The sequence below is a fragment of the Poecilia formosa genome, unplaced genomic scaffold (assembly GCF_000485575.1).
Source record: "Poecilia formosa unplaced genomic scaffold, Poecilia_formosa-5.1.2 Scaffold215, whole genome shotgun sequence".
Taxonomy (NCBI): domain Eukaryota; kingdom Metazoa; phylum Chordata; class Actinopteri; order Cyprinodontiformes; family Poeciliidae; genus Poecilia; species Poecilia formosa.
Window position 1 is genome coordinate 1,070,000 of NW_006800154.1, and position 12,432 is coordinate 1,082,431.

Consider the following 12,432-nt stretch of genomic DNA (forward strand, 5'->3'; position numbering starts at 1 on the left):
AGCTTTGAGAAAAGAGGTGGAGTTTTCCTATAAACAGAATGAGGTTGACAGCACTGATCCAAATACTAATTGCTCTGCTGTTTCTTTTTGTTGAAAAAAAAAAAAGGATTTTGTTCACCACAAATAAATATGCTCAAATTATAGTCTGGTTGTTTGTTCCTCATATTACATATTTTCTGTATGAAATATATATATATGATGTCAGACAAACGGGTAGAAGATTAAAAAGATTCATAAACCAATTTTGACATAAATCTTTATAAACATTTTCGGTTAGTCTAAAATGCATGCATAAAATCTGCCTCCACAAATTATTCCTGTCTGGGACAGATTTCTGTCTGACCTAACCCCCCTGGATCAAAGCAGCATATTCATCCATGCATGTCAATTAGCTTACACAGAAACTGCTGCTGTAAAAAAAACTGTTTTCATTTTTTTTTTCTTTTTCTTGCTGATTAACTTAATATTGATGCCTTAAATAGAGAACATTTCCATAATCTAATGCAGGTTCCATTCCTTATCGCTACAGGCCTTGTGTCCCCAAAGAGGGAGTATATATTTTGTCAGTTGTTTTGCACATCCTAACCATGAACTCTTTGTATACCTCTGCATTATCAGTTGCCTTCTGCTAAAAACCCCAGTCGAAGTGAGGAACAGTGCAATTACCTGGTGACAAAAGGGCCACGTAAAGATGGACATAGGCCTGGAAGATTACTGGAGGAAACCTCATTACTGAAACAGGCCTCAACAATAGGAATGGGCAATGCTCTTTCTACATCTATCTGTCAGGTGTGCTATTAGCCTGTCAAACAGGTACAGCCAGCACCATTAGGCCACCTTTATAGTCAGACCTATTTACCCCCTCATTTTTCCCACTTTCTGCTGTCATGGTCCATGTTTCTGGTAGAAAAAATAAAAAATAAAAAAAAATCAACCAGTTTTCTGTTCTCATTTATCTCTCCTCCCATTCCTCTCCGAAGTCCCCATCAGAAAAAGACAAGTGCAGTTGGTCATTATGTTCCTCTGAGAGTCGACATAATCAAATGTGGTGTGCCGTTCTTCAGCCAAGCCAAATTTAATTCCAAAATATGCTCCGATCCAAAAAAGAAATCGGGATAACCCAATTATAATTTCCTTGGCCTCAAAGATAAATGTACAGTAAGCTGATTCAAGAATTAAAGCTAAAAAGGGACTAAAATAGAATTCATTGGACATGTGGTATTCCATCACTGGATGGGGCAATATATTCACTCTCCTATGTACAGGAGATGGGAAAGTAGAGTTGAAACCAGATATTTACATATGCTACATAAAAAAAAGAAAAAAAAAAGAAGAAGAAAAAAAGCATTTCCCTTTTTTCCTGACATTTAGTCAGATTTCAGAGGCCTGGACTCTGTACCAAAAGCCTAATGTAGGTCCTACAATTACTTTTTAAGGTTTTGGAGACAGATTTTGGCTTTGAGCAGTCAGCTTTCAGGGTGAACTTGCTGGCACACCCAGACCTGGGCACAATGTCTGTTGTTTTGAATGTCCTTTGCTTGCAGACCTTTACCCTCAAGTTGAATGACTGATTACAAATCCTTCAGCGAAATCTTCATATCCGACATAGATGTAGTGAGGGCTATGGTATTCTTTTTGAAGTCCTCCTTTTATCTAATCATGTTGTTCACCTTCGTTTCGATAGTCAGGAGCAAAGCAAAGAAAATGTTTCAATTTAAACAGAGCAAAAATCTATCAAAAGGGTAAGCACAATTTATTCCTCACTATAAATTACATTTTCTTATTATGCAGCAGATTTTTTTTTTCCCTTTTCTTTCTGTTTCCTACTTTGAATTTTTCAGTAGTGGTAGAACTGACATTAAAAATCTACCGTAAGTCCAAGCATAAGAAAAACCCACTGCAGCTGTAAGGTGTCTTATATTTTTAACTTGACACATGATGATGGATGGATGAATGGATGGATGGACGAATGGATAGACAGACTGATGTTTTAAAATTATGACAAAGGTAAACAGCACAAGGCCTTTATGGCAAATTACTTACAAAATACTTAAATACCATGTAAAGCCCACCAATATCTAACTACGTTGACTAATGTCAAGCATATTTTACTTGAGGCTTATTTCATGTTTACTAGAAGTGTATAGCTAGATAGCTAGATAGATAGCTAGATAGATAGATAGATAGATAGATAGATAGATAGATAGATAGATAGATAGATAGATAGATAGATAGATAGATAGATAGATAGCTAGATAGATAGCTAGATAGATAGATAGATAGATAGATAGATAGCTAGATAGATAGATAGATAGATAGATAGATAGCTAGATAGATAGATAGATAGATAGATAGATAGATAGATAGATAGATAGATAGATAGATAGACTAAATACTTCTTGACAAGAGTTTTTTTTATTTTATTTAAACAGACTTTGCACTAAATGTTAATTGGGAGATAAAGTAAGACCCTCAATATTACTGAATGTAATCACTATTTTAGAGCTAAACATGTTAAACATGTTAACATGTTAAATTAGGACTGTACACTAGGCTTGTTTCTGCCACAAGATTTGGTGAGCAAAAAGGCCACAAAGGAAAGAACAAAGTAGCAGCGAGCCGATTTTGTCCAGACTAAAATTATAAAAGAGCTACACATTTGGTCCGAGCATAAATTTCACAGCCGTGATGTCAAAGAGGAAAGCAATTACTTTAATCCAGAGAAGGTGGGCTTAGAAAGACTGCAAATATGTACACATCTCCTAACAGTCTCCCCTCGCGCTTCACAGCTCTCATCATTTGCTGTGAAGTAGGCATGAAGGCTGCTAAGCCATGAAATGTAACTCTGCAATGCACATAGTACCAGATTATGCCTTTTGCAGGCAAAATGATTCACAGTAGGACATGTTGCCATAATAGAAAATTTGCAGTTTCACAAATGCAGAATGAAATATAGCCAGTACAGTCATACTGATCTACTGACACATGGAAAAAAAAAAGAAAAAAAAAGAAAAATAGATTAAATAAGTCATTTAACTGTGTCTAGTGTAGAAGCAAATGATGTAGATTCTGTTATTTTCAAAGCTGCAAAAATGATCATGACCTGGAAACACTGGGGACTCACCAGCCTGGTTGGTGGTGATGTCTATGGTGACATGTTGTGCTGGGTACGGGCTCTTGTTGCTGACACCGTTGACGGCTTGTATCTCAAAGCTGTAGAGGGTGTGAGCCAACAGGTTACTGATGAAGACCCTGGTCTCTGTCAGACCCAGCTGTCGAGTCACAAAGTCCACGTTGTCATCGCAGTGTGAACAGGAGCGTCGGTCCGCTCTGCACTTCTTGCACACGATGTTGTAGACGACATCGTCCCGGCCGCCTGTCTCCCTGGGAGAATGCCACTCCAGGATCACCGAGGTCTCGTTCACTATGGAGATCACATTCCTGGGACTGGATGGAACGCCTGAAAAGACAACATGTTTACTTTTTAATTCTTTTTCTTTCAGTTTCTTTTTCTTTCCACCCCCAGATGTTTACTCATTGATCTAAAAATAGATATACACTGCCATAAATGGAAGATATTCTGTCATCTCTGTATGCACTTCCTGAACTATAAATATGTTTTTTACATATTTAAAAAAACTATCACTATGCCGTGACAGTATATTATTATTATTATTATTATTATTATTATTATTATTATTATTATTATTATTATTATTATTATTGATTTTTTTTTATTGCTTATAACACTTTAAGACTTTTTTGAGTTAACCTATGTATTTGTTGCTGCTCTTACACCCGAATTTCCCCTTTGCGGGGCAATAAAAGCTGTTTCTATTATATTCTATTCTACAGTATGTATCTAAATAACAATGCATTGTATACCCACTAATGTAGATCACAAAGTATATCATCAACTCATTATCTCTGCTTTACTGTAGATGGGAGATTTTTCATCTAGTACTTTGGTTTTGGGCAGCCACTGTTTTATGCATTGATTTCTGGTGTTAAATAAATAACATCCTCATTGTTTGGAAATCTTAGCCTGTGTTTCCAACTGTCTAGTCCTTGCTTTTCTTCACATTGTTTAGCTTTTTTTCTTTTTGTTTGTTCTTTCTGACAAAGAAACAAATGTAAGTATTGTAAACTACAGGCTATAAACAATGTGCAATGCTGTAGACCATTTGTTTTTTTCTCAGTTCAGTGCCTCTGAACTCTAGTCTTCTCCATTACTGTTTTTCTTGTTGTGCTTGGGTCAATTGTTTTACTGTTTCATATTCCCTCTGATTGTGTATAAATAACCAACAAATGACTGGTTACTTGATAGAATGATGTAAATCCTATTTTAAATTTGTCAATACCTCTCACTTTTAGGTCTCAAAACATTGTATTTTAAGCAAAGCTGTCATTATGCATAAAAGGAAAGATATACCTCATATGTGAAGGAGCGAGAAAAAAAAAATCCAATCTGTTAAATTACTAATTTACAACACTTTAATAAATACAAGTGCTAATATCAAACCCTCTTGTGTGATTTCTCTCAATCTGAACCACAATTGAAATGATAATTTATTCTATTCACATGCGGAGATTCTACAGTGAATGTTCATGTCTATCAAATATTGGTTATTTACAAAAATGCGGTGTTGCATGAAGTATTCTTATCCAAGTGGCTCTGCAAATTAAGGGTTTCGTTCATTCTCTTATGGCCCACAGCTGGAGCAGAAACTCAAAAACTATATTCAGGGAGAAATCAAGAAATAATACAACTATTGTTTGGGTTGAGTGGTGGCTTAATATCAGGGTGGATAAAAGAGGTCTTATTCAGCCTCCTGCAATTGCAGTGTGATTCAAAACGAGGTGAAATCTGCTGGAAAGGCAGTGAAGAAATTTGCTTAGCTGAGATTCATGGTCCCTCAGGCTGCACAGCAGTAGCTCTTTACTCTCAAATACCACACAAAACACAAACTTAACAACGTGCCTGTTCGGTACTGCTCAGGACATGAATGGAAAACACACCTGAGTTTTTCATTCACTAGTTTATCTGGGATAATTCAAGCTTTTCCAACAGAAAAAGACTAACCTGACATTAGTGTAATTTAAAATTCTGTCAATTCTAATGTCTCATCTTTCAAACAAACCACAATTTATTCATCTGTAACTTTATGTACATTTAAGTGTAAAACAAATCATGATTCTAATCAGACTTAGAGAACAGAGTCTTTGCATGTGTGCTTACATTTAAGACATCTGTGTGCATGCATTGTTCTAGCTGGCAACAGCCATTATGAAAAATGGTGGATGGCATAAAGAAGAAACGTGACACAGACATTACATGTAAACAGCTTTCCTTTTTGTTTTTGGGTAATAAAACATCCATACTCAGGTGTGATCTGCCAACTGGGACATTCACCTGCACTGAGGGATAATTTCATTATAAAATAAGATACAAAAAAATACTACATAGAAATAAGATATACAATATTGTTTTTATTATTTTTATAATAAGATATATAAAAAAAATACTATAAGATGTAAAAGAAAAAAAAAATCAAATCTTAACCTTCCCGCAGACTTAAGAGAAGAGGTCATTTAGATTCCACAAGTTTTTACGCTGTGAGCGGTCCAACAAGGTAACACTGACAGGAAGTACGCTTTTATGACGGCTTTTTGTGTGGTTTTGGAGACTGACGGTTTGACAGGTTAATCTCCCGGCATTCTTCCTGAACGTTGGGCTAAGACCAAAAAAAATTGTGATATCATTTTTAGTGAACCGCTTTAGAGTGACTTTTCAGTGGAGTTGACTATCAACTTAATTTCACCGGTGTAGTTCACTGTAAATAAATAGGTGATTTAACATAGATATAATAAGTAATTGCCGCACAGTCAAATGTTGTAGACACAAAGCTTGGGCAAAGAAAGAAAAAAATAATGGTGAGAAAAACTGTTAAGGTACGGCTGCAAATTCAGCAAAATAAGGGGCATGACCTACATAGTGTGATTATTATGGTCTGGCTGAGAGGGACAGATAGTGCTCAAGCCGCAGGTCAAATGGAACATAATCAGGCACTTGGATGCTACAAGATGCATTGTTTGTGGAGTGAAAAAATGGCACAATGGGGTGTTGGAGTGACAGGAAGTACTTTACCAACTCCCCTGGGAGCTGTTCAGTCTATGTGCAGAGTGTCCTTTGTATCATCCATCACACACTTTAGAAACCCCAAAACTTGCAGTGTCAGTGAAAAAATATTTCCCCTAATGTCCAAACTATATCCCTCAACTACTTCCATGTTCTTTTGTCAGGACTTTCTGTTTCAGTATCTATCAAATATTACAGACCACTAAATATTACATATTTACTGTCTAAAGTGGGTCAAGATACCCTATATCTTTATTTATAAGCACACAGATGCAGCAATACATTTCTGATACTCCTTGTGATTGACTTTTTTTTTGTTTTGTTCCGTAAGTCTTTCTTAGATGTTGTCACAAGATTTATTGGCGATCACTTTGATCACAGATTTATTACATGTCCTTCACAAACAGGTTTGAGGAGGTACATAGGACAGTTGGATTCAAATATGTAAACACACTAGAATCTATTTATCTTTCACTGGGACTTTTTATGATGAATTTTGCACATGAAAAAAAAAAAACCTGGTCGCTTTTTTTTTTTTCTTTTTTTTCAAAATGTCTATGCATTCAATGCTACTTGATAACAGGTGGCTCGTTTATACACATTGAACATTGAAGGAATATTTTCCTTTTCTTCCCACATTTTGGTCACTTTCTCTTTTCCAGTACTGCTCACATCGTGATTCTCCTGCACAGCTATCTGCTATGGACCAATGAGCAGAGGTTTAACAGCATGAGTCCCCTCAGTTACTACCGAGCCTATCAATCGACTCTCCTGACTCACATATTGAGAGAATCCCCATTGCTCAGCATGCTAGAACTGGCTGACCTTTCCTCACTGCGCTCATATGAACAAAACAATTCTTTCCTCTCACCGAGACTCATAAGAAACCAGAAGCAGTGTCGGTCACCTGGGGGCTTAAAATTCAGAGAAGCGACCAGGAAGACGCAAAGAAGAATGCAAAGTTCTGTCCCAAAAGTACTTACTTTGCTAGGTAGCCTGACTAAGAATGTTTGGCTCCCTGCTGTGAGACGGAACACTTGTGGTGTGCCTACCCTAAGGCAAAGATTGAAAACAGTGCAAGACAGAGAAAAGGCAGAAAGGAGGGGTAGGGGATGCATTGGGGAGTTTGAAATGGAGCCCAGATCTGGTATATTCAGAATCCTGAAGGAAGAAGCTGGTGTAGGTGGGAGGATACACCATGAGGCCCCCTGCTGCGAGAGCCAGGGATTGGGCAATCTATCAGCAAGCTAATCAAGCTGATTTGGAGCATACAGGGACCCGGGCTTCAGATGCTGGTGAGAAGCACTTAAGCTACAGCTTCTGCTCCTATATACTGGTCTGATTTAAGCTACTCTGGCAGCGCTCTTATCAGGACCCACAGTATTAAAGAGATTCTTACTAGGATGATCTCACTGGCCCCCCTGCTGTGCTGCAAGGCACCCACAGCAAATCAGGCTCAGCTGTTATAGTAAGCTGAACCCTTCAAAGGAAGCTGTGATTTCGCTGGGAACTTCAGGGTTTTTTGCTACACCTGTATATTTTTAAAATCAAGAAATTAGAAGAAAAAAAAAAACATCCTGAAACAGTATTGAAATGACTATTTAATTTATTAAGGGGGAAAATCTATTCTAACCAGCATGCCATTATATAAAAAAAATATAAAAACAATAAATAAAACAATAAATAAACATATTTCAATGTCAGTAGTCACACAAAGGTTTACCACCAGACCTAGAATTACGTAAATGGAAAAACTGTCTGACAACATAAAGTAAAAACATCTCTAAAAGTAGAACACTATGGCACCAACTAAAACACAGATGATAAACATAATCTTTGGCATGTATCACTCTGGCAATGGTTACAAAATCCCTTGTAACTCTTTGCAGTGAGCCCTTTTCCATAAATGGAGAAAACATAAAAAAAAAAAAGTATTTGTGAGGACCTGTTCCTCCCATCATCATTACAAGAACGCTTCGACAGGTCATCCAGGAGTTCACAAAAGACAACATTTAAAACTCAGCAGGTCTCACTTTCCTCAGCTAGGGTCAAAGGTCATAATTAACAGCAAGAGTCCACATCAATGAGAGTTTCAAGCAAAAAAAAAAAATGCTGTTGATCTAAAATAACAGAAATGAATGTCCCATATTTGCAAAAAAAAAAATTAAAAAAAGTAAAACAACAGAAACAAAACATAAGACAAGACCTGCTCAGTCTTGAAGAACCATAACAACAGATCAAATGATATCTAGTATGTGGAATACTTAAATATGCAGATTGTTTCCCTGTTGAGTGAGGAATGAGGGGAAAGAATACAGTTAAAGAGAGAAGAATAAAACCAAGGGAGGGGATAACGTCTGAATGATTGAAATCAGAAAAATAAAAAAAATAAAAAAGTAACAGGCTGCTTAGGCCATGGGGATTTGTTCCAGATAGACTGTGGGGAGCCCTTGTGGAAATTGCTTAGGGAAAAATGCAAGGCCTCGAGGTAGAGGCAGATGCTATAGATGATAGAAAATTTGCAAATTTGCCACAAAAGCGTGCAGTCTGTAGGAGAGCACAGAAAACACAAGATGAAAGATAAATATCTTCCCGCTGCAACATCCAAAACCAAAAGGTGTTGATGGCAACAGATCCCGTCATGCTGCACTGTGATATCTCTGCAGCTTTAAGACAATTGGTGAATTTATGGACACATACAAAGCAAAACTGTAACTACAAAATATGCTTAGTAGCTGTAAAGACTATGTATCTGCCCAACCCTTTGGAAAAAATAATATGACCCTGAGCCCATTCTTGAAGCCAATTAGCCAAATCTTTGTTAATAAATCAGGAATTAATTAACAGATAACCAGCCAGCTAATGCCACAAGGTCTGCTCTACAAATGAGAAAAATACAATTTATATACTCCCCAGTGTCAGTAAATGAAAAAAGGAAAGTAAGCAAACTTTTTGGAGGTCTTCTCCTGTGTAACTCTGTGTCAACAGGGACAGCAGGAAAGCTTAGCATATTGCTTTTACATCATATTAAGATAAGCACAATGCTGTGTAAGGCCTTATTGGATCTCCAGCGGATAACGGCAGGACAGTGTTGAAGCTTCGCAGCATCTGCCTGAGTAATTAGGACTTCAGGGGATGATAACAGACAAACAATAAAGAACAACAGAAAAAAAAAATGGGAGAGGAAGAAAAAAAAGACAACTGCAGGGAAACAGAAAAAGCTCATTGGCACAGTGATGGAGATGTCAGCAATGCAAACCTCCCCTTATGTGATTATTACAGCCATACTGGAAAGCCGGTCTGGGACTTAGATACAAACTAATTTAAATGCAGGAGCATGTGCAGGCTTGACGATAGTAAGATTGTAGCTCGCCAGCTTTTTTTTTATTTTTATTTTTTTATATATCATTGTCAAACCTAACCTTTCAAAACAGAAGCATATCAAGTTATTATCCTTGTGTCAAAGTGAACGAGCAAAACATGCAACATCCTGTATGCCATACTCACTGGTGCAGGGTTCATCCGGTTGATCACCGTCGCCACGGTAGTAGCCATTGCGGCAAACACAGATAGTGGCAGCCTCAGCTGTGGATCGGCTGTTGGGAGGGCACTGCAGACAAAGGCTTGGACCCTGGGTTGATTTGAAAGTACCCGGTGGGCATGCTGTGACAAGAAAAAAACAACAAAACAAAAATGTAATGTCAGAAAACAAACGAAGGGGAAAAATTAATCACCCAAACACTAACAGAATGGGGCAAACAAAGAAGACAGTGTGAAATTAATAACAATCCAAGCTGAAATGTACTCCTGCTGGCTCTATCTAGCTTCTCAATAATAATCGCCGTGATGTAAGGAATTATGCGGTAGAGATTTGACAGGTACGGGGTTTTATGTTGAACATTAGATTTACAATTATTAGGTATTTTGTGTTGGACATTGTTATATTTTTTTTACTGTAAATGTCAGGTTTGTACATTATCATTTTTTTTTTTTTTAATGTTATGCTGAGAAACTGAAATCAGAACATTTACCCCAGTTTTACACTGCTTGTGTCTCCACTCTGCTCCACCATGGAATGAACTCCACTATAAATATGCAGCCATTATAGTCAATGAGGGCATTTAGACTGTTGAGTGACAACTTTGTGCACATCACCTTTGCACCGCCATCCATTAGAACTGAACATATTTTTACTGGACACCAGAGCAATTGTGGATTCGAACTTCAAAGATCAAACAGGAAATTCATGAGCAACCTATTCACCAAGACAGACTACATGTGCTCAAGATACTAGCTATATTCGTACACATATGTTGTCAACATTTATTGTTTATGGCTTTGCATATAAACAAAACGTGTACTTAATTCTGAAACCACTTAAGTCAAGTTCTTTGGCTCAAGTTGCAGTTTGAACGTAAGTCAAGACAGACAAAGGGAGAAAACAACGGATGGAAAATGATTCATTTTGAAAGTTGAGAACTACAGTGACCAAAATCCATCATTTTTATCACTGGCTTGATCAAGCAGTCTCATATCCCACACATATTTATCTGTGCATTTCTGGGATTCACAATGTGGGGGGAGTCACATAACATTTTGATCAGGAGAATCAGGAATATCTCTATTCTGCTGGCAAAGTGCACAGCAGAGAGGAGACTCAGTTGTAAATCCGGATAAGGCTTAACAAGTAAGGAAAACAAAAAATCAAATCTTTCAAAATGTTAGTAAATGCACTAACCACAAATCTTACTGAACCACAACACTCTTTGCTATGGAGGCTGTTGCTGTGAGACAAATAATCAGTGCATTTTGTTTTCAGAAATATTGAAAGAGGATCCACAAAATCTGTAAGTAGCTATTTAAAATCAAAATATATTAAATGAACATCTGACAATAAGATTAGCAACCGTAACTACGCAGATGATACACAGCTCAATCATGATCCGTGTTTCTGTGTATTTATTTTAAAGTTTTTCTGTGTTCAGTTTCTGTCCTGAGTCTCTGTCTTCCCCGTTGATTGCTTCCCAGGTGTGTCTAGTTACCTGTGTGCATTTAAGTCCACCTGTTGTCTCTGTCTCTTGTCGAGTCCTCGTCTACTGTCGTCTTTGTCAGCGTCAGTCTGTCCGTCGTCACAGTAGAACTGGTTAACCATCAGCTCATGTTTTCAGTCTCCTGTGTATCAGTGCTACCGGTAATTAGCTGTGTGCTATTCTCTCTGCCGTGCCGCCTGTATTGGACTGTTTGAGCTTCATCATTAAATTCATCATCATCATCTGGGTCTCAGCGTTCATCCTCACCACCACAACCATACAAATCATGACAAGCTCTACATTGTAATGTCCCAGGTGACTACAAACCCTTCCAAGCACTAAAACCGATGCTTAGAACAAATCAGCATGTGGATGTGCCACAACGCTCTCCAGCTGATCAGAAAAAAAAACTCCCCCAAAAACTGACGTGATCTTTAGACCAAAAGAGTAATCATCAGGAGTCGGCTTCAGTTATTACAGCTGGAAGCTACTGGTGAGGCCCAAAATCTGGGTCTAGTGATGGACTCAGGCCTAAACCTTAAAACAAATATAGAGACAATTACAAAGTTGGCCTTTAATCACCAAATGAACATTTCTAGGACTAAAGGTCTATGTCCCAGTAAGAGTTGGAGAAACTCACCCATGTGTTCCTCTTTAGTTGCATTAATTACTGCAACACTGTCTTTATAAGTCAGCCTAACATGTCAATCGGTCAACCACAGCTGGTTGAGAACACTGCCGCTCGCGTTCTCATCAAAACTAGGAAATCAGAGCACAATGCCCCAGTTCGAAAGTCCTTACTACAGGAATTGTATATAAATGACTGAATGGCTTAGCACCAAAATACATTGTCGACTTGTTGTCCTTGTATCAAGCTTCCAGATCACCCAGGTTTATGATTCAAGACTTCTGATCATAGTTCTCAAAGGAATATGAGAATCAACAAAATTTGGTCAAAGATTTGTAGAAGTTGGCTACAAAACATCGATCAGTGCATCTCTACTCTAAGCTATGCAAGAACTTATTTCACAAAATACTTAACTTACATGAGTAATCACTTTAAAAGCCCTCGCTTGCTACATTTAAGAACTCCAGATCACAACTGATTTGATTCGCCATGCAAGAATTCAAAGGGTATATGTCAAATAGTGTTTGACATATACTCTATTTGTTTAGCCCTAACCCAAATGTGTTATGTTAAAAAACTGAAATCCCCCATACACGCAAGCATTTTTCATTCTGAATATATTAAGAAACATTTTT

At 37.5% G+C, this 12,432-nt stretch overlaps 1 protein-coding gene across 1 annotated transcript in view; it reads right to left on the minus strand.

The window, feature by feature from the left end:
• The window catches only part of LOC107838123 (ephrin type-B receptor 1-B-like), a 33,972-nt gene extending 22,681 nt beyond the window's left edge, over positions 1-11,291 (minus strand). The window contains exons 1-3 of the mRNA XM_016679558.1: positions 11,237-11,291; positions 9,647-9,802; positions 3,125-3,460 (exon numbers count right to left, since the gene is read on the minus strand). Coding sequence (XP_016535044.1) covers positions 3,125-3,460; positions 9,647-9,802; positions 11,237-11,291 — 547 coding nt within the window. The remainder of the gene's footprint in view (positions 1-3,124; positions 3,461-9,646; positions 9,803-11,236) is intronic.
• Positions 11,292-12,432: the final 1,141 nt, after the last annotated feature.